This window comes from Leguminivora glycinivorella, chromosome Z (genome assembly GCF_023078275.1).
Source record: "Leguminivora glycinivorella isolate SPB_JAAS2020 chromosome Z, LegGlyc_1.1, whole genome shotgun sequence".
NCBI lineage: Eukaryota > Metazoa > Arthropoda > Insecta > Lepidoptera > Tortricidae > Leguminivora > Leguminivora glycinivorella.
Genome location: NC_062998.1, coordinates 25173593 through 25195975, shown reverse-complemented (window position 1 = coordinate 25195975; position 22383 = coordinate 25173593). Strand labels below are relative to the sequence as shown.

The following is a 22383-nucleotide window of genomic DNA, read 5'->3' as shown; positions in this document are numbered from 1 at the left end:
TGGATGTCCTTTTATTGTTTAATTAACCTTTATTACACAACAAAACGTGTACATATTTAGGTGAACTTAATGCCAGGTAATTATTCTTTACCAGCCAACTCCTGGATTATTGTGGTAAGTAACAAATTTTAAAATTCCTGTTATGTTAAATTATAAGGCCTTATATGACTTTGATTGTTGTAGCTAACGACGACAACGATTCAGAGAGCAAGACATGTGGCAAAATCCTCGTCGTACTGTCATGGGTCCTGGTGGTAATGACCATGCCTATATCTCTCCTCATCTGCTTCAAGGTACGCTTTTGAAATATTTATTGTCTCTTAAGCGAATGTCAATTAAGGACCACTTGCACCAACGAAAATGGAGGGTATCCCGAGGTAACCCTCGGGACCCACCATTTTATATGGAATTTGACAGTTGACAGACCACTAGTCCTGAGTTAAGTGGTTGGTGCAAGTGGGCCTTAGTGATGTGGAATGGATATGGTGGTGTTGCAACTCTAGGTCTATGGGGTGCAACCTGAACAAGTTTTAACATATATAGAGGGCGGAATTGCTCATGGCAAAATTCCAACGTCAATAGAGTATCGATTAAACTGAAATTATCAGTATATTGTTGAGTTGTTTTCGTCGTAAGTAAGACACGGATACTTCTTTATTCATCTGTTGACTGAACTTTTCTGTTGACTGTTTTTCGTTTTGGATTAACCATTTCTTTCAAACGTGAATTAGTTGCCAAAGGGCTAGTGGCAGAAATGACAATTTAATGTCATACAGTTTACTTTTAATTTAATCAAAGAGGTCAAAATCAAATATTCAACGAGGTTAATGTTAAAGTCAGAAATGTAAAAGGTGACTGAACCAACTCTATTGACGTTTGATTTTTGCCATGAGAAATTCCGCCCTCTGCTTATAATCAATAACAGTACACACTTTGGTGAACCGATCTATAAGCTTCGAGAGTTTGAACCCAAGTTTGAAAATTGTTAAAATCGAATCCGGATATAAGCAGCCTAAAGTGACAACCCTAGTCACAAGAAACTCGGTTATAACTTCTATCACTTCTAACTTTTGATTAACGCGGAATTAGCACGTGATTTTAATATGGCTTATAGAAATATGCGTAAGCTATCGTATTGTTTTGGTTTCGTGTGCTAATACGGCGTTATTCCCGAATAAAAAAATAAAGAGCTAAAAACAGAAATACGTAAATTTCTTCTTATGTATAAAGCGAAAATAAACAACAAATTGCACAAAGGTGAGGCATTATATGTATATTCAACTGGTTTAGTTAAAATTTAAATAAGTACTACAGATTTTTAGAAATTATTATTTTGGTGAATTTTATGACCCGGGTATAAGCGAACTTTAACATTTTTTTATAAAAAAACTAGAAGCCGTAGCATTGTCGGAGTTTTAGTCTGCTATTTAAAACCTTGTTAACTGTTGGATTTTGCAAAAAAAACAAGGTGAGACAAAATTGGGGTTTTTAATACACTGTGCGACGGTCGCGTCTCATACTTCCATATCGATAAGGTTTGATTTCGTATGCGTCGCATCGCCGTCGCGCGACCATCGCGCGACCGTCGCCCACGCAAGCCACGGCGCGGCGTTAAACACATCTTTAAAATAAAAGTTTTACCTTAAGTAAAAAAAAAAGTATTTTATTTGAATAAAGGTATTTTGAAAATACCTATTTTGCATTTTGTATTTCAAATACGTTTTTGTAAAACTATTTTGCATTTTTATTTGAAATAGGTAAAAAACCAAAGTATTTTGTATGAACAAGCGTCTATGACGAGGAAATGGACTCGTTATTACATATAAAACTTACGGCGAATCAACTTTTCTTGACCAACTTTTTGGTGCATATTTCCTTCGGGATTTCATTGAATATTTTAACAAACAATATCTTTGATGGTTAATCACATGTTTAGTTACGTCATCACTGATAAAATTCACTATTATTAAATGTAAAACAGGTTGGAAAAACGTATTTATCAACAAACTACGTTCACATGGACGAAATACTGACATTGACAGTTGTCAACTGCATAGCGTTCCGATATTATGTCTTGGTTCCAATTACGAGTCAGAGAGGTAATAATGACTAATATTGATTATTATACTTCCTGAATATATCATTCAATGTAACAATTAAGAACAAATGTGATCTTTCATTGCGAAATCACTTACTAAATTGATTTAAACAGTCTTTCACAAAATAATATTTACGTAAAAATATTTACGGAACACTCCACTATTGAACTACATAGGTATCAATACCAATAGCTCTGTCTCTCTCTAAAACAGCTGCAATCTGCACGTGTTAATAAGCAAACGTCCGCGTGATGATCGTGAACTTTATTGCGTAGAGCGTATGAGTGTAAACAAAGCACTTATGATCTTTTTCTTATGTGCGCAAGTTAATGGCTTTCTGTCGATGTTGTGTCGATGAAACGTCGATACTGTGTCGATTGTCGATAGTACGTCGATACTGTGTCGATTGTCGATGGTACGTCGATATTGTGTCGATATTGTGTCGATGAAACGTCGATACTGTGTCGATTGTCGATAGTACGTCGATACTGTGTCGATTGTCGATGGTACGTCGATATTGTGTCGATATTGTGTCGATGAAACGTCGATACTGTGTCGATTGTCGATGGTCGATGGTATGTCGATGTTTGAAGTTATAAAAGGGTCGGAACGAGCCGACGCGCGTCATTCTTACAATATCCACAAGACTAACAGTGTCTCTGGCTTTCGTGTGTTATACTGGTGAGTGAAGTTGTTCTGCTATTATTTCTCTGTTTGTTTTTACTTGGAAATTATTCTAAGTGATTGTAAACTTTGAAATTGTGTCTTTGTTTGGTTGTGCGGGGACAATATCGTCGTACAGTTGAACTTAGACCTATGGTGGAATTGCTTTACTGTCAGTTGTGGGGTTATTTTAGTGTTCTATTTATAGTGTAGTGTTACATTTAAATTGATGTGTATAGTGAAGTTTTCTGTGCTTTGTTTCATGAGTGCCGTTAAGCAATACAAAGACTGGGTCGATGTATGGCTGGTGCTTGGAGATAAGTCTGTGTTTGGTTTTGTAGGGAGTAATTCTTGCAAAACTAAGCTTAGATTATAGCACGTAAAGGAAACTTCACTCGTTTGTTTAGTTGGTCAGTAAAATTGAATTTAGTAATTTTCTATGGGGTTATTTTGTGAAAGTTATAAGCCAGATCATTGTTTGTGACAGACTGTTGTCCGGCTAGGCGCTTCTTCCCTTACGGTGTCAAATAAGAGGCGTTTAGGAGTCTTTTTGTTCCAAGTGGAGGGCTTGGACGCTTTTCTATACTTACAAAAGCGTATTTTCTCACCGGTCTCAAAGAGTCCAACTGTTAGATGGAAGTGAGGACTCTCACGATTGACGAAAGGCATTAGGAGTAATCCTTGCTCACTGAAGTCGGCAGTATTTGAGGCTGGGGTCCTATATATATATATATTTATTTACTCGGTGTTCTGGTCCATGCTGGCGTTGGTTGCTGGGGATTTCGGTTGTGATCGATCCACATCTAAGTAAAGTTGATTGCAGCTGGGTCTCTCATGTGGCTGGTACTGGTGTGTCCTAGAATACTGGATATATACACGGATAGGGCGATCTACTCTCTGCTACCCTAGCCTGCGGGCAAAAGCAGAGGGGGGGATCTGACCGACACAAGCCTATAGGTTGCCTATCTCAGCTTCGCTGGCTGAACTGTACAGCTCTAGTAGGGATACACTTGTGCATATTCTGAAATCAAGATCTATGGTAAGTGACGGTCTGTGTTTCAGATATGCTAGAGTAGGAAAAACGATAGGATTAGGGTAGAGTCACACACTATTTCTATGAAAGTAGAGTTCTTTTATGATTGGTCTTGGAATATAATTGGTCAACGTGTATTGTGGAGAAATAATTTAACTACTACTATTTATATGGTTTAAATGGACTTTAAATGTGGTGTTTACTATCTTAAAATATGTGGTAAAACTGGTAATTTATAAAATCTCTTATTACTTAATTTATTTGAGTGAAATTAATAATTGTGGTAGCAATTTCTGATCTTTCGGTGTGGCTGCGGGACACTTAGTGTTGCTAACTGGTTTTTCAAGGTAAATTCTAACAAGTTGGTTAGGGAAACAAACTATACTTTGGAATAAAAAAGCATAGGTTTGTTATAGGGCCCAGTGGCATGCGAGCGCCGTCCACTGATGACAAGTCAAAAGCTTCAAGGAGTTACTAGACTTACTTACTTCGTTCTCAGTGGTAGCAACTACTCGGAGCCTTGATGATACATTAGAAGGATCGAGAAGTTATGGTCTATTAGCAGTATTGGGGAAAAGGGGGGATTAGCTAGGGAAAAGAAACAAAACAAAAAGGGGGTTAGTTCGTAGATAGATAGCCCTTCAGGCTTACTTGCTTAGGATCCTGATAAAGTGGTTTGATCAGGTCAGGGGTCCCATACCGTATCGCAAGCCCTTGCCCAAGCCGGGACCACTAATAAGGCGTAGCGGATGATTACCAAAATATTTTTTAATATTTATTTCATGTATGTTTCACTCACTAACTTTTATTTTAAAATTTCTTCACCACGTCATTAATTTTCTCACATATAACTTTCTAGGCCTAAATCTGATAAAATACTCTTCTATAACACTACATTATTATGCTACAATAACCTTTATTCTTCTTTAAAATATAAATAAATAAAAATTTAAATATTAGTCAAAAATACAGCTGATACTCATTAAAGGATCTAAGTTATTGCGGATCACATCGACGGGTTCTACTTATTCACGCTAGACGATCACAAGGCCAAATTTAAGGGGTATATTTAAAGGGGGGTTAACTATACTGTTGATTAGTCAAGTAAGTAAGTAAATAAGTAAGGTGAGCGGAGATTTAGTTACAATTTGCATTTTGTATTTAAATACATTGCACTACCTATTTTTTAACATCTCTGCAAATTTATATGTATCGATGTTGGAGGTTTTGGAAAAAACAGTGACGGAGGAATTTTTGAAGCATCGAATATGGGTAGAAGATTCGAGACCGACAAAATAAATGTACCTGGTCCAAAACCCCTCCCAGATCAAAATGAGCCGACTCCCCATGTTATCATTGGGGATGAAGCGTTTAGCCTAAAACCTTACCTAATGAGACCCTTTCCGTATAGAATCAAAGACGGATATTAGGAAAGAAAATTATAATAAAAGACTATATCGTGCTGTAACAGAACAAGTGTCTATGACGAGGAAATGGACTCGTTATTACATATAAAACTTACGGTAAATAAACTTTTCCTTGACCAACTTTTTGGTGCATATTTCCTTCGGGATTTCATTGAATATTTTGACAAATAATATCTGTGATGCTTAATCACATGTCATCACTCATAAAATTCACTATTATTGGATGCACAACTTATTGGAAAAAGCTTATTTACAAACTAAATTCACATGGACGGATTGTTGACATTAACAATCTGATCTGTCAACTGAGTAGCGTTCCGATATTACATCTTGGCTTCGAGTACAAGTCAGGAAAGTAGGCAATGATTAATTTAGAACATACTCGCTGGAAAATATTTAGAATGCAATATTTAATGTAACATTTAGAAAGAAATCTGATATTTTGCCTCAACTTTGATTTACAAAACTGGTTAAAAACCTTTGATAAAGTAATATTTGCATATTTATATTTACCACGATATAAAATATTTCATTACGTAGTAGGAATCAATAAAAGATATCTCCATTTCTCTTTAAAACACGTGCAAGCATGCAGGTGTTACTACTGATAGGTAAACATTTATTTGCTGAGAGAACATGGACGTTAAATGTATAGGGCATACGGCTTAGTAAACAAAGCAGTCCACATTATGTCTGTATAGTGTCCGTAAAACGTCCGCAGTCCGCATTATGTCTGTATTGCGTCCGTAAAACGTCCGCAGTCCGCGTTATGTCTGAAAGCTATAAGCCAGATCATTGTTTGTGACAGACTGTTGTCCGGCTAGGCGCTTCTTCCCTTGCGGTTGTTAAACAAGGAGCGTTTAGGAGTCTTTTGTTCCAAGTGGAGGCTTGAACGCCTTTTATTTATACTTACGAAAGGTGTATTTTCTCACTAGTCTCAAAGAGTCCAACTGTTAGATGGAAGTGAGGACTTTCACGATTGACGAAAGACATTTGGAGTAATCTATACTCACTGAAGTCGGCAGTATTTGAGGCTGGGGTCTTGTATTAAATATAATTATTTACTCGGTGCTCTGGTTCATGCTGGTGTTGGTCGTTGGGAATTTCGGTTGTGATCGATCCATACCTAAATAAAAGGTTTGATCGCAGCTGGGTCTCCCATGTGGCTGGTACTGGTATGTCCTGGACTACTGGTTATATACACGGATAGGGCGGCTTATTCTCTGTATCCTAGCCTGCGGGCGCAGAGGAGGGAGCCATTACTCAAGCCGATAGGTTGCCTTACCTCAGCTTCGCTGGCTGAACTGTACAGCTTCTAGTAGGGATACATTTGTGCATATTCTGAACACAAGATCTATGTGTAAATGATGGTCTGTGTTTCAGATATGCTAGAGTAGGGAAAGGAATAGGATTAGGGTAGAGTCACACACTATTTCTATGAAAGTAGGGTTCTTTTACGATTGGTCTTGAAGTACAATTGATCGGCTTGTATTTTTATGGTTTAAATGGACTTTAAATGTGGTGTTTACTATATTAAATTGTGTGGTAAAACTTTGAATTTTATACATTTCTTATGACTTAATTTATCTGGGTGTAATTTATAATTATGGTAGCAATTTCTGATCTTTTGGTGAACCGACGGGACGCTAAGTGTTGCTAACTGGTTTTTCAAGGTAAATTATATCAAGTTGGTTAGGGAAACAAACTATCTTTGGAATAAAAGGATTAGTTTGTTATAGGGACCAGTCGCATGAAGGCGCCGTCCACTGATGAAAAGTCAAAAGCTTCAAGGAGTTAGTAGACTTGCTTGTTCTCATACTACACATTGGTTAGCGACTACTCGGCGCTTCGTTAATAGATTAGAAGGGCCGAGAAGTTATGGTCTATTCTCAGTATTGGGGAAAAGGGGGGTTTAGCTAGGGTAAAAGAAAAATAAAAAGGGGTTAATAGATAGATAGCCCCTCAGGCTTACTTGCTTAGGTTCCCGATAAAGTGGTTTGGTCGGGTCAAGGGTAACTACAGAACCCTATACTGAGAGTGGCTTCACATGCTCTTCACGTGTGATGTCTGTCTAATTTATACTTTGACATCATCGATCGATATCTGAGACTCTTAACTACAAAATTTAATAATAATAGTTTTTTTTTTCAAATAAGCATTGTTTATTTAGTAAATATTCTGTTAATTAACTCTTTGACCATTATTTTTTTACAGCAATAAATCGAGAACTTTAACGATACGTACAGCGTGAATGATTTTTTTTATGATTTTTAAGAAAGAGAAATATATATATTATTTCAGGGTTTCCGAATTATAAGATGGCAATATGTTTGCCGCTATCAGCCAAGGGCAGTAAGTGACAAGACCGTCATGTCAGTCTGCCGGGGGAACTACCGGGTGGCATGACCTATCTGAATAAGTTTAAAACCAATAAAACGATAAGAAATAATTAAAACCTTTATTGGACTACAAATAAATGCCATGCTAAATCGGGGTTCCGTAGCTGCTCGACCTTGCAAACGTGAAAATCTCTGAAGCATGGGACAGCACAAAGTGGGACTTTACAAGTCTCGCATCCAATTTTCGACCTTTTATTATTTTTAGCTGAGCTGCACATTCGACTACGTCTGTATGTAGCCAACTCCTCAGTAAATGCACGCCTACATTATCGTACCTACCTGAGATCATCAGGTACCCCGCATACTCGTTTTTGGCGTGAATTGTTTTCTGTTTTTTTTTTCGTTTTAAATATTTAGCAGCATTTGAAAACTGATTTTCTCTAAAAGTAAAATTGTTAACCAACTGGCTGGATAAGGCAAGGCGGAATTCTTTTTGCTTCTGAATGCTGTCATTTCCTGTCTTGAAACAATATAAAATGTACGCATTTGTAACTGCGGCATTAAAAAGGAAGTAAAATATTCGCATCCACCATTTAGTGCTACGTCTCCCAATTTCGTACACAGCTTTTTTTTGATCAAATCGATCAACCCCGCCCATTCTTCGCGTATATTGAACCACTGCTTGAGGACAAGGTATCATCTTTTTCTGAACCCAGAAAAATGGGATAAAGCATCCGTCACGTTCTGGCAAGTATGTCAGTGTGAGAGTGACAGGTGTCTTATCCACGTTGGTAAGTGATAAAATTGCAAGCATCATAGGCCTGAGGCTTGAGTTAACTAAACCAATATCTTTAATAATTACTTGTCAAGAGCCAAGTGTCACTGATGACAATGTCAACTAAAAATGCGCGAAATATGACGGCTCTGTGTCTGTACACAAAATTTGGCACGCACATTTACGTAAAATTAATAACAAATTCACATGGATTTGTCCATGATTTCTGTATGAAACAATGTATTTCATTCAATACCGCGACGACGGATAATGTATAGTAGATGTATGCGCATATTTTTATTTAGTTGTTGTGTGCGGTGACTAAATAAATGGGAGATGTTTTTTGTATGGAAAGCGAGCCACCTTAAACGCGAGTGGCCAGGTATCTATATACCTTATTAGCTAGCTACGTACTTTCATAACCGCTCTTTTTACACTTCAGATACTATTATCATATTGTTGAAGATGTATATAATGTGAATGTGAATACTTGTACCTACATAAGTCAATACTAAGAACTACAGCATATTTCAATTGATTGCGTTAGGTATTATCATACAAAATTACACTTGTAATAGAAAGAAGATATTTATTTTTTTTAAATTCAGAGGCTGAAAAGATCGCCTGCACAGTGTATGCAGTACAATGCTTGAAGTGCTACTACGTCGACGCTCTGTTGACTAATTATGTTCATTGAATCGTCACGGCCGTCGTATGCCTGACTGCAATCTTCGCATACACCTGTGAAGTTTAGCCTTTCTTCTTGGAGTGATATTAAAATGTCCGGTAAAATTAAAAAAAAAAACAAATCTGTCCAAATTTCTCGAGGAAGCATCATGCCACGTATCTCGCATTTTATATCGTGTATCTGAAAAATAATAGTATCAGCAAACTACGTTAGGACAATGCCAAGGAAATATATCTGCACACTTCGTGGAATCCTTTCTCAATGAGCTGTGATCTGTTATTGCCAGCGACGTCACTATGGCGTCCCGGTAGAGCAGGCTGACTGTGTATCCCTATCTAAATCGTTTTATGGCAACCTATCGTTGCGTTGACATTGGAATAGCCTAGAATGCCTAGATATATTGAAAAGTGTTCAATTTCAACTCTAAAGACAAGAACTACTCGTTTCTAATTTACACTTCATATTTTTTAAGAATTTCATTTATATTTGGTTCTATTATTTTCATGACTTTAATCAAACTCAGTTGATAAAGCCGTCTCGGACTTTTACCATTTTTTTTCTGAATGGCCATCATCTTAAAATTCATTTTTTAGGGTTCCGTACCAAAAAGGTACAAAAGGAACCCTTATGGTGCGACTCTGTCCGTCTGTCCGTCTGTCACATTTCTAAATATCTCGAGAACTACTTATGCTATCAACTTAGAAAGAGCTCAAATTGTACATATTAAAACTATTGTTTATATTTTTTTTGTTGTGGAAAAAACAGAATTATGAAGGAAAATGTAAAAAAAATACCGCCCCCCCCCCCCTTTATCTCCGAAGTTAACCAACATAAATTTATGAAATTTTCACCAAACATGGCTATTATAATGAATATTGCAGGAAAAATAAAATCGTACACGTATCTTGAAAACTTTTTTTTTAATTTATAAAAAAATATTTCAGATTTACATTTTCAATTTCAACGCCCTTGCGGGTGTTTATTGTACCTGTATTTTTTTAACAAAATAACAATTTACCTGCTTTCAAATAAATACAGGTAAAATGGTTAAAATCGGTTCACGCAATAATCAATTATTCCGTAAAAATCATCTTTCATACTAGCTCGCGCACATTAGTTTACTCAATTTGCCGATGGATGTCGCTGTACGTTGAACGCTCATTTCCTACATCGCGTTTTTCCTGATATAATGAGGTCGGTTCAGGAGCGTCCTTGCGACATGTTGTAAGTCGTAAACTATTGAAGTCGAATAGTCTTGATGTTATTTGAACGTTGTCTAACAATAAAATTGTATATTAAAATATTACTTGTTATGTGGGAAATTGAGTCTTGAGGGATTTAGTCAAATCTGTAGAGTTCTATGAATAACATTTTGATGATTCAACTATTGAAAGTTTGTAGGGAACCCTCGGTGAGCGAGTCCGACTCGCACTTGACCAGTTTTTTAAATATTATATTTATGACTTCCTTTAAGTAAGAAACCGACGGATGACGTGAATTATGAAACAAAAGGAAAATGTATTTTTTTTTATTTGACACTGAAAGTGAATATGCCTGAAGTGAAGGTATAAAGTTATAACAAACCTTTTTATAATATTAAAAATACCTAACCCGCGAGTTACGCAACAACAATATGTTATATTGTAAGATTATTATAAGCTTGTACGTACGAACGATCAACACTTTTTTGAATGTTTTTTTCCGTTTTCATTTCTAACACGGCTATAATTGAGCAAAAAAAAATGGCTTAGCGAAGCTATGTACAAGAGTACGGCTACGGAGCCTCAATGAAGCGGAAAAACGAAGTACCTATGCACTATTTTTCTGCAACCTAAAACTACATGTTTGTCTGTCAGTACCTACGCGATAGATCCAAAAAACATTAGACCTTATTCTGATTGCCTCCAAAGATTTGTTTATTTATAATATTTTAATATATTCTATTATATATGTAGGTATTGTATATTATTTCCAAGTAAGTATTCTAAACCCAGCAAAACTGTGGATAGGTTGCTAGCATGTACTAAAATGAAGTATTGAATTAAGATATTACTTCATAGATAAATCAATAACAATAGTAGCCCAACCTACCCTTTTTTTTAATAAACACCAAACACTTAACGGATAGTGGCAAATATATTGCCGTCTTGATTTTTTAAAATTATCGTGTCGATTTAAAACACTCCCTTCGGTCGTGTTTTAATTTATCGCCACTCGTTTCGAATTTCCTTTTTTACGCACTTGTATCGTAATGTACTATTATCTGCTTTATCTTTTTTCGTATATTGGTACGAGTATATTCTCTTACGCGAATCAAAATTTATATTAACTAACAACACATTCATTGAGAAAAAAAAAATATCTGAGTGGTATGACGGCAAATATCTTGCCGTTACCCACTAAAGGGTTAAACAGTTTCTTAGGTATTATATACTTACGCTAGTATAATGACAATATCGGCCTATATACATAAGTACTTAAAAATATGAAATAAAACTATGGAAACGGATTATATCGTCATCCATAGTTTTATTTCACGAGTAACTATCGCGGTAACCGAAGACAATATTACTTAAAAATAGTTTATAACAGGAGAAAGAAAATGTCTCAAGAATTCCATACATTTTTCAAACCTTCCATTCCGTTACTTCCATACAAAATGTATGAAAAAATGGTAACGGAATGGGAAAAAAACATTGGGACGCATTTTAGGGTTCCGGGATTTTTTAATAAAAAATAAAATCAGTCAGTCAAAAATGTAATCAGTGAGTACTCAGGCACCCGTGATCCGATTTGAGTAATTCCTTTTTTCCCGTAGTCAACTAGGAACCCTTATAGTTTCGCGTTTCGCCGTGTCTGTCTGTCCGTCCGTCCGTCCGCGGATAATCTCAGTGACCAACGCACTAGAAAGCCTTCCATTTAATTTATATCAAGTCTACTTTCTGAACAAGCTATTTTTCAATTTAATCACGGATTCCAGAGATTCCAGAGCAGTGATATCTTCGTCTTGTAGTTTTTAACCGCCGCCTCAAATCTCTCAAGGAAGGTGGTTTTCAAGTCTTCTGTATGTTTTTTTTTAATGTTTGTTCCACGATATCTCCGTCGTTACTGGACCGATTTTGAAAAAATTTTTTTGATTGAACGTATATGCATACAGATTGGTCCCATTTTTCTCAGAACTCAGTTCTGATGATGGGATCCTGGAGAAATCGAGGGAACTCCTCAAATCTGAAAGGCACACATATGGTGATTTTTGTGTTTTTTAAGGAACAGCATGCACTTACGTACGGAACAGTGACATTTAGTGCAGTGGAACTGCTGATGATGGTCAGAACGGAACTCCTCAAATCTGAACGGCACGCTTGTAGTGACTTTGGTATTTTTATAAGAACAGCATGCACTTACATCCAGAACAGTGACATTTGGTGCAGTGAAACTGCTGATGATGGTCAGAATCGAACTCCTCAAATCTGAACGGCACACTTATAGTGACTTTGCTATTTTTATAAGAACAGCATGCACTTACGTCCAGAACAGTGACATTTGGTGCAGTGGAACTGCTGATGAAGATCAGATCGGAACGGCACACTTATCTTGACTTTGGTATTTTTATAAGAATAGCATGCATTGAATTTCAGAACAGTGACATTTATTTAGTTATGTTTGTTAAGAATATTTACTTAGTTTTCAAGTCAAATTTTGTCAAGCTTCGATTTCTTATAATTGTGTTGCCATCAAATAATTAAAGTATTAAAATCAGTTTTAAAAAATACCTACACATTTCTACATAATCCAACATTCGCAAGTAGCTTTCACCAGAACCCCAACAGCGGCAGTTTTTTTTTTCTTAAAAATTATAACAACTGTTCTGCGTATCTTTTATCGAACAAAACGTCTTGCTTCTTTCTTCGGCGTCGTTGTTCGAAGTAGCAGTCGCAAAGTATTTTCGCCTGAAATGTAGCTTCTTTGCGTAGCTTGTTTAGGAACAAGAACAGATACGGCTTATTTTTAACCGACTTCAAAAAAGGAGGAGGTTCTCAATTCGACTGAATTTTTTTTTTTTTTTTTTTTTTTTTTTTGTATGTATGTTACTCGATATCTCCGAGAATCGTGGACCGATTTTCAAAATTTTTTTTTTGATCGAACCGGTATAACCCCGAGATGGTCCCATTGGCACCAAGTCAGGGTCTGATGATGGGATCCTGGAGAAATCGAGGGAACTCTTCAAATGTTATAGGCACATGTAATGTTTTTAGTCTATTTTTCAAAGGTACAACAGTATTTACGTCTGATGGTAATAATTTTATGTGGCTGAGCTGATGATGGAAGGTCAACTCCTCAATGGTTAGGAGTTAAAGGATAATTCTTTCACTACTGTACATGTATTCGGACTGATACATATAATATCACTAGGAACCACTAAAAATCAACAAATAAATAAACTTTTTAACAAAAAATAAAACCGCCTTCAAAAATAAGCGCGTTACAAAACACGGAGAAACTAAAAAGCCAAAAATAATAAACCTTTCAATTCAGATTTCTTATCGTATTGCAATAATCTAAACATCCAAATTATAAACAAATCAATTATTTTTGGAGTCGGTACCAGCCTGTGTATGGTTGGGTGGGGCAAACAGAAAATAGCAAGGCGACGAATAGGTCTGGTACCGACTACAAAAATAATTGATTTGTTTATAATTTGGATGTTTAGATTATTGCAATACGATAAGAAATCTGAATTGAAAGGTTTATTATTTTTGGCTTTTTAGTTTCTCCGTGTTTTGTAACGCGCTTATTTTTGAAGGCGGTTTTATTTTTTGTTAAAAAGTTTTTCATTCTTTTGTTTAAGCGAGCATGCCACCCTTCGAGAGCATTGTTTGTGCGATGCCTCTGACCTGCGCAACTAAGGTAGACTAGAGTTTTGCTCCTCAGCCACTCTTCTCTGAAATATTTTGCGAAAAGCTTCATTGAATCATCCTCGGGCATTTTTTTTTTCAAGAGCATTCCAAGCCTCGAAAATGTGCTCTTTAGGCAAAAGCGGCAAATAAGAGCACATTCGACAGATTTCTTCAGTTCCTTTATTAAGATCTAGATTAAGATCTCCAGCTTTCTTCCATATAGCTTTGCAGTAATGGTAAAAGCAACCTGAAACTTCGGCGTCTGGAAAATTGGTTTTAAACCCTTTTATTTGGGCTTTTTCGAAGTCACACTTGAATTTGTTTATTTCTACTCCAAATCTTTCTTTTATTAGACTGAACAGCCGAACGTAAGTTTTGGTGGTATTATCCGGCAAAAATGCGTATATGATAGGCACTATTCTTGTCGTGTCAATCATGCTTTTCATATCAACTGAAATTGTGTATGTGTATAGCTGATAGAATGGTTTCGGTGCATTTCGGAAAGCTCCGTCACCAAAGAAAACAGTATTTTTTGATATAGACTTTAACACATTTTTACGCACTAGTGCGAGAATTGGTTCATTATATGCCAGGTCGAAACTTCGGAGGCTCATCTGTACTGAAAAACGTCGTACGATACACGTGCGAAAAGGAAATTCGTAACTCGTGTCGATTTAAAACACTCCCTTCGGTCGTGTTTTAGTTTATCGCCACTCGTTTCGAACTTCCTTTTTTACGCACTTGTATCGTAATGTACTATTGTGATGTAGGTGTTGAAAAAATAAGAATTTTGTTTTTACTACCATCCTCACACACCAAAAAACTTATCTTTTAATATATTAGGGATCCGAACATCTTGTATTCGTGTGAACGTCGAATTACCGTTCATTGCACGTTTTCTGGCTCTGTAGAGTGATCGTTTTTTTGACTCAAACGATGGTAGCTTGTTGAAATATTCGGAATCCGGACAACTCAAATGTTCTTAAAAAAATTTTGTGCCGATGAATATTTTTCCGACACCTCCTTTTTGCATTCTTGAAATTTGGCGAACAATTTATTTTCCACTTCGAATGGTTCGCACATGTGGTCACTTTTCCGTAAGGTCAGTGCGGGCAAGACCGGCATAGTTTATTTGACATAAAGTTTGAGTGGATAAATCTAGATAATTAATGTAGTCTGGTCTGGCGTAATCCGCATGGTCATATGGGCTAACAAATATTATATTTTACAAAGTTAATATAATATTTTGGTGAAATAAGGTAGTTTTAAGTGATGAAAATCACATTTTTTAAGGCTCGGCCGGTTGACCGTCCCCCGCGATGAGTACGGGAAGACCGTCTAGTGCTTGTTGTCGCGTAATTTCATATGAGACTAGGTTCCAAATTCATGATCATTGTTATTTTACGTAATAACAGGGCAGAATGTGCTAGCATTTTAGTGAGCAAGCTTGGACCCAAGCCTGTTTACCGGTAAGGTTTGGCGGTTTGGGTACTCGAAACGTTGCGAGTGTCACTTTGCCAGCATTCCTGTCCTCCATTCACAGCACGTCTGATCTCGCAGGTAAAATCTTGAAAGCTCCCACAGCTACAAACTGCGAGGTTACGTTCCTGGATGGGGCCACGAATGCTTGGCTAACCGGACCAAGCCCAAACTTACCATCCAGACCCAAACAACAAAGGGCATGGGACTCCCTATCATCTGTTGCTACCCTGAACACACTCGTGGCCTCTTCATCAAGCAAAGACCTCTCGAGGCTCTTAGCTGTATCCAAACCGGAATCCGGACAATGGCTCCACGCCTATCCCTCGCCCAACACCGGTACTTTGATAGACGCAAGTACCTTGCGCATAGCCGTCGGTCTCCGGCTTGGAGTAGCAATATGCACAGACCACTCGTGTGCTTCTTGTGGAGCCCCAGTAGACCGGCTGGGCCACCACGGCCTCTCCTGCTCCTCGGGCGCGGGCCGCCTTTCTCGCCATGCCGCCCTCAACGACATCCTCAGAAGGGGTGCGCCAAAGTTCATATAAAATTGGTACATAGATTATTGGTAGTCCGAAAATGTTTCTCATACAATTTTACATTATAATGATCATTATTTATAACAATTTAATGTTAATAACTATCGTAACTTTGATGACTTATGTTCATAATGTCATTCATCATAAATACATTTTATACTAATGTTAATATTTATATACTTATTGATCATAACGATTGCGAGTAATATAATTTATCGTTATGTTATTGTTAACAGAACAGAAATCAACAATCAGAACAGATATGTCGGAAGGGCAGGCCGCATAGCTGCGTTTGTGGCCCACAAACTGGTCTCGCCGGAAGATCTGCGCTGACCCCTAGGGGTCAGCATGTACGCTGAGGCGGGACCATTTCGTGGTAAACATGACATATTTTAGTTTCTTATCTTATTTTTTTTTTGTAATTATGAATTACTTATGTAAATAATTTATGTGTTTACCATGAATAAACTATTGAATCTGAATCTGAATCTGAAGTTAGGTGCGACGACGAGCGTAGCGAGGAGGAGCGTGTTAGGTCGACCGTGAACGACTTTTTAATGTAAATTGTACATGTCACTGTAAAAACTCCAAGCGCGCTTCTATAAATGGTACAAGTTTTTAATAGAACTTCCCCAAAACTTTTTTAATAACTATATGATGAATGATTTTCTTGAACACAAAATTATGAAAATGTCAACTGTCAAGCTGTGAAAACGATCCAGTAAAAAATATTTTGCTTATTTTTCTCCTATCATTTTTATAATAGCAAATGCATGCAAAGATGTACAACGAGAAGGTGTATGAATCATAATTGCAGGATAAATATAGAAATTACCGTCGCAACGAAGACGCAACCCGCTCCGTTTGAAATGACAGACGTCAAAGAAAGAAAACAACAACAAATAAAATAATACTTATTGAGAAATATTATATATCTCTTGTGTATAAAGTGCATTTAGTATTCAACCGGTGTGCTGATATAATATTTTGCAAGTGTCCTGAAATTGCATAACGTTCCACGGGATCCACCAAACTTCACAAGCGGTTCTCTTGTCTTAAAGAGCCCCTGCAGCAGCAGCGCAGCACACAGCGGGGGCCCAGGCCCTCTTCCTCGCGCGCTGAGCCTGGGCCCGCGACAGGGAATCGCTACGTTTTGTTTTTATATTTATATCCTTTTAAGACTTTAGATATTATAATTTAATTGTAAGTAGTTTATTATACCTTTCAAGTACATAAGTACCATAAGAATTTGGTTAGTGCTATTACTATTATTACGCTGTTTGTTTAAAAAAATATTGTGTACGATGAATTCCCTGCCAGATTCGACATGTCCTTACTGTCCAAACTCTTTACGTGTTTTTTCATCGCGTGGCCTCAAGTCTCATATAACACGAATGATTTAGATTTAGATTTCTTTATTGGTAAATTTATAACAAAATTTACAGGTCAACAAAAATTAGTACATTACAATGTGTAATACAATTCATAATACAAACAATTTCAATACCCTTAGTTACAGTGTTACAACCAGAATAACATATATAAGTAGGTACATAGGTATTATTGATTTTCGGGACAACGACTCCTTTTGAGGAATTCATTGATGTTATAATAAGCAGACTCTAATAACAATTTTTTGAGTTTGCTTGTAAATATAGCATCGGAAGGTGATTCTTTTATGTCAGTAGGTACACAGTTGTATAGATTAGGGCCGACAACGTCCAGCATCGCACGGGCCTTCGCTAGCCGACGGCGAGGGGGCACTAGTAGGTCACGTCTGCGCGTCGGTCGATGGTTTATTTCGCCGTAGGTTTTATAATTGTTTAGGTTCGAACGGACGAATTTGCATGCCGTTAATATGTAAACACAGGGCAGAGTTAAAATACGGTGCTTTTTAAATAACTCCTGCGCTGGGTGATCAGTAGGTTTTCGGTCAATAATACGTAAAGCCCTTTTTTGCATTTTGAACATCTTGTCTCGGCTGGCAGATGTCGCCCAAAGATCAACACCTTGTATTAGAATAGAGTGGAAATAGCCAAAATAGGCTTTTCTGACGTTCTCACTCGTTAAGGTTGGTGCCAATCTTGAGAGAGCATAGCACGCCGATGACAGCCTGTCACACGCGTGGTCAATGTGCGATGTCCACGTCAGCCCGGAGTCGATCACGAATCCCAAGTATTTAGAGGAGTCCGTTTGGGGTACAGGAACGTTATCTGCTACTATATTAAGTGGTAGGTATTTTTTTCGCAACCCAAAGTGTATAATATTTGTTTTGTTCACGTTGAGCAGCATACCGTTGGATGAGAACCACGAAGCCATTTGGTACATCACTTGACATAACTTTAGTTTTAGAGAATCTACATCTTCTGCGTTTACTATAAGACAAGTGTCGTCGGCAAACATTACGTACTACGGGATATCACAGGCCGTTGAAATATCATTCACCAGAAGGAGAAAAAGGTTATTTCCCATTATGGAGCCTTGAGGGACTGCACAGCTTCCTATTGGATCAAGATCAGATTTGGAACCGAGGACGTAGGTGCTCTGTTTACGGTCACTCAGGAACGACGCAATGATATCATGGAAGCAGCCTGAAAACCCATAGGAAGATAGTTTGGCAAGAAGTAGCGCGTGAATGCGCAAAGATGTTGGCCATACTTTTGCGTCGCAGCCCGGCGGCAGTGTCGCTGTGCACTCTGATGCTGCACAACCAGCAACAAGCACACAGGGACACACTTGCAATATGGATCATCTCGCTTCTTTAAAAAAGTCGATTCGGGTTCTTCGTCACATTCCGAAAGGAGCTACTCCTAGCTCCTAGCAGCAGCTAAAAAATTGTGCGACATTATAGAAAATTGCATTGCTACTAATGCGGTAGACGAGTGGTTCACTCTCCTATCCTTTTCTTTTAGAGCCCTAAGGACTCCAGAGACGGGCGGTAAGGGATCTTTGACTACGAAAGTTAAAGCAAACATAGATACCTTCTCTTATCTTTCGCCAGATGCTTGCGGCGAGGCACCCCGGTCAATCTCTATTACTAGAACGATTGAGGCCAAGGTCCACGAGGGGGATTTGAGAGGAGCGGTGCGGCTGTTAATGAGTGAGGATACAATCGCTCCGGCAGGAGCGGACACTTTCACAGCTCTGCAGTCAAAACATCCGTACCCGTCCCGGCCCCTTAATTTCCCACCAGGGTCCAACGTCGACTGCCCTGCCTTGTCAGTCAAAGTGGACGACGTGTCTGCGGCAGTTAGTTCTTTTCACAGTGGGTCAGCAGCCGGCTTGGATGGAATCCGACCAGACCACTTGAAAGAGCTGACGTCTGGCACGGCGGGTGACAGTGGAATGCGTTTAATGGAAGCCCTGACTAACCTTTGCAATTTTTTGCTTAGTGGGAAGTTGAATCCCCAGGTATGCCCTTATTTATACGGGGCCAATCTTTGTGCACTAAAGAAGAAGGAGGGGGACTTCGACCGATAGCAGTGGGAAGCACTTTCCGTCGGCTTGTGGCCAAACTTGGTTGTTGGGCGGTAAGAGAGGAGATGGCCTTATATCTTCAACCACACCAAGTGGGTTTTGGAACGCAATTGGGATGCGAAGCAGCAATACATGCTGTGCGCACTTTTGCTTTGGAACCGGAGAATGCTGGCAGTGTCATTATAAAACTCGACCTTAAAAACGCCTTTAACACAGTGGAGAGGGATGTACTGCTGACTGAGATTAAAGAGAAATTTCCTACGCTCTTTCCTTTTCTTCACCAGGTCTATCATTCACCCTCCAACCTCTTTTATGGGGCAGACATTATTCTGTCACAAGTTGGGGCACAACAAGGGGATCCACTTGGCCCTCTCACTTTCAGCCTCGCAATCCAGAAGGTTATTACCGAGCCAAAGTCTCCTCTTAATATTTGGTACTTAGATGATGGCACCATTGGCGGCAAACCAGAGGAGGTGGAACAAGACTTGCTTGCCTTGTTGCCTCGACTGAAGGATATGGGTTTGGAAGTGAATACCTCCAAGTGTGAGTTTTTCCCCTGTGGACCGCAATCTTCTTCTTTTTTTTCTCGTTTCTCGGGTTTACTTCCTGGCCTCAAAGAACTGAACACTGACTCTTTTGGTCTACTTGGAGCTCCGATCTTTCCTTCCGCAGTTCCCGAGGCTCTCAAAATTCGCAAGAACCTTCTTCTCCTTGCCGGTGAACGTCTTAAGGGCCTGAGTCCACACGTAGCGCTAGTTTTAATGCAAAAGTGTTTCGCGGTCCCGAAGATCACTTACATGCTACGCACAGCCCCTGTCTGGTTATTCCCTGGGGACATTGAGACCTTTGATTTGAGTATTAGGTCGACGATTGAATCGCTGGTCAATGTGTCCCTCAATAATATCCAGTGGGCTCAAGCCGGTTTACCAATCCGTCATGGGGGCATTGGGGTGCGACGTGTCAGGGATGTATGCCTGCCGGCCTTCTTAGCATCGGCCCATGGTGTTGTTGACTTGGTGGCTAAGATTTTATCTTTAAATGGCGACCGAGTAACTATACCTTATGTGGATGACGCTATAAGGCAGTGGTTGGCAATGAACCCGAGTGAGTCCGTCCCGGTTAACCCCAAACTCCAACGCGCGTGGGATGAAGTTGGGTGTAAAGCCACCTTAACCGGCCTGATCGAGAACGCCTCGGCTGTGGACCGCGCAAGGCTGTGTCGCGGCCAGAATCAGGTGCCTGGCTGCAAGCCTTACCCTCCCCCCAACTCGGCACTTTCCTCGACGGCGATTCACTGCGGGTGTCCGTCGCTCTCCGCCTGGGCTGCGATGTGTGTCAACCTCACATATGCATCTGCGGTTCCATGGTGGGTGCTGACGGACATCACGCGTTGAGTTGCCGTCGGTGCGTCGGACGGCATCCACGCCACCATGCTCTCAATGACCTGATCCAGAGGACACTTAGATCAGCGGGCGTTCCGTCCGTGCTTGAGCCCCCAGGCCTAAATCGCACGGACGGCAAACGACCCGATGGATTAACATTAGTGCCCTGGGAGAGAGGTCGTTACTTGATATGGGACGCCACGTGCGTAAGTACCTACGCGGCCTCCCATATCAGTCGCACGGTACGCGCGGGTGGAGCGGCAGCAGAGGCTCAAGCGGCGCTAAAGCGCCAGAAGTATGCTCCTTTGGGCGGGTACATATTCGTACGGTTTGCAGTGGAGACGGCGGGCTGCTGGGGTGCCGACGCAAAAGAGTTTGTGCGCGACATAGGCCGTAGATTACGGCAAAAAGGAGAGGGCCCCCGCTCTGAATCGTTTTTGGTGCAAAAGTTATCCATAATCATCCAAAGGGGTAACGCCATAAGTATTATGGGTACTTTTGCGCCAGAAACGATAAGGAGCGGGGTTTAATAGTTAGTTTATTTGTAAATATTTATTTTAAGTTACCTTTTATTAAAATGTTTTATGTTTGTTTTATATATAATCTGTATATATGTAAATAGTTATAAATATTTATTTTAAAAATTATGAATATTATTAAATATTTGTATAGAAGTTATGATTAAAAATTTCGGCCAAATTATTATTATGAACAGTGATAGTAGTACTATTAATAATAATGAAACAAAATTATGATAAGTAAAATTATGAGAAATGATCATTCGGAGCACAAATCGGTATAAACAATAATTTTATAACAAATAATTTTATATGAGCCAATATGGACCCCCTCAGAAGGGCTCTCGTCAGCGCCAACGTCCCCGCAGCTCTGGAGCCCCAGATCGCACGGGACGATGGCAAGCGCCCGGACGGGATGTCGTTAATCCCTTGGCGAAAGGGCCGCGCGCTGGTGTGGGACGCTACCTGCGCTGACACGTTGGCAGCGTCCTACATCCAAGTGACCAGCAAAAAGGGTGGGGCGGCAGCTGACGCCCGGAAGCGGTTTAAGGCCAACAAATACAGCTGTTCATAGCGTTTGGCGTCGAGACACTCGGACTGTGGGGTAAGGGAGCCCGTGGGCTTGTAAGGGATTTGGGGAAACGGTTAAGGGAGGCAACAGGTGACCCTCGCGCCGGCAGCTTTCTCGCGCAAAGAATTGCTATTGCAATACAGCGCGGGAATGCTGCTTGCGTGATGGGCACCCTCACCCTGCCGAGGGGCCAGGGCCTGGAGGGTAGTTTTTAGGTTTATTTATTTTTTATATAAGTTATAGTTTAAGTTTTTTTTTCCACTATTTGTACTTATGTGCAATAAAGTATAAGATTGGAAGTACTTAAGAAATACCACGTGGCAAAATTGGAGAAAGAGGACAATAGTAAGTACCTACTGAGTTCCTATTTTTAATAGCCTCTAGTAATTGTATTTGTAGTTAGTACTTTTTAACCTGTAGTCTTTCCGTGCATTTGTTGTATGTGTGTTTTCCTTATAGTATTTCACCTAGTCACATTTCACTACGATCGATGTA

At 39.1% G+C, this 22383-nt stretch overlaps 1 protein-coding gene across 1 annotated transcript; it reads left to right on the top strand.

The window, feature by feature from the left end:
- Window positions 1-69: 69 nt before the first annotated feature.
- Window positions 70-21891, top strand: LOC125240431. Its single transcript, XM_048148322.1, has 5 exons — window positions 70-76; window positions 184-293; window positions 14396-14447; window positions 15483-15929; window positions 21659-21891. Exons 1-5 carry the CDS (start codon window positions 70-72, stop codon window positions 21889-21891), a joined length of 849 nt encoding a protein of 282 aa, XP_048004279.1.
- Window positions 21892-22383: the final 492 nt, after the last annotated feature.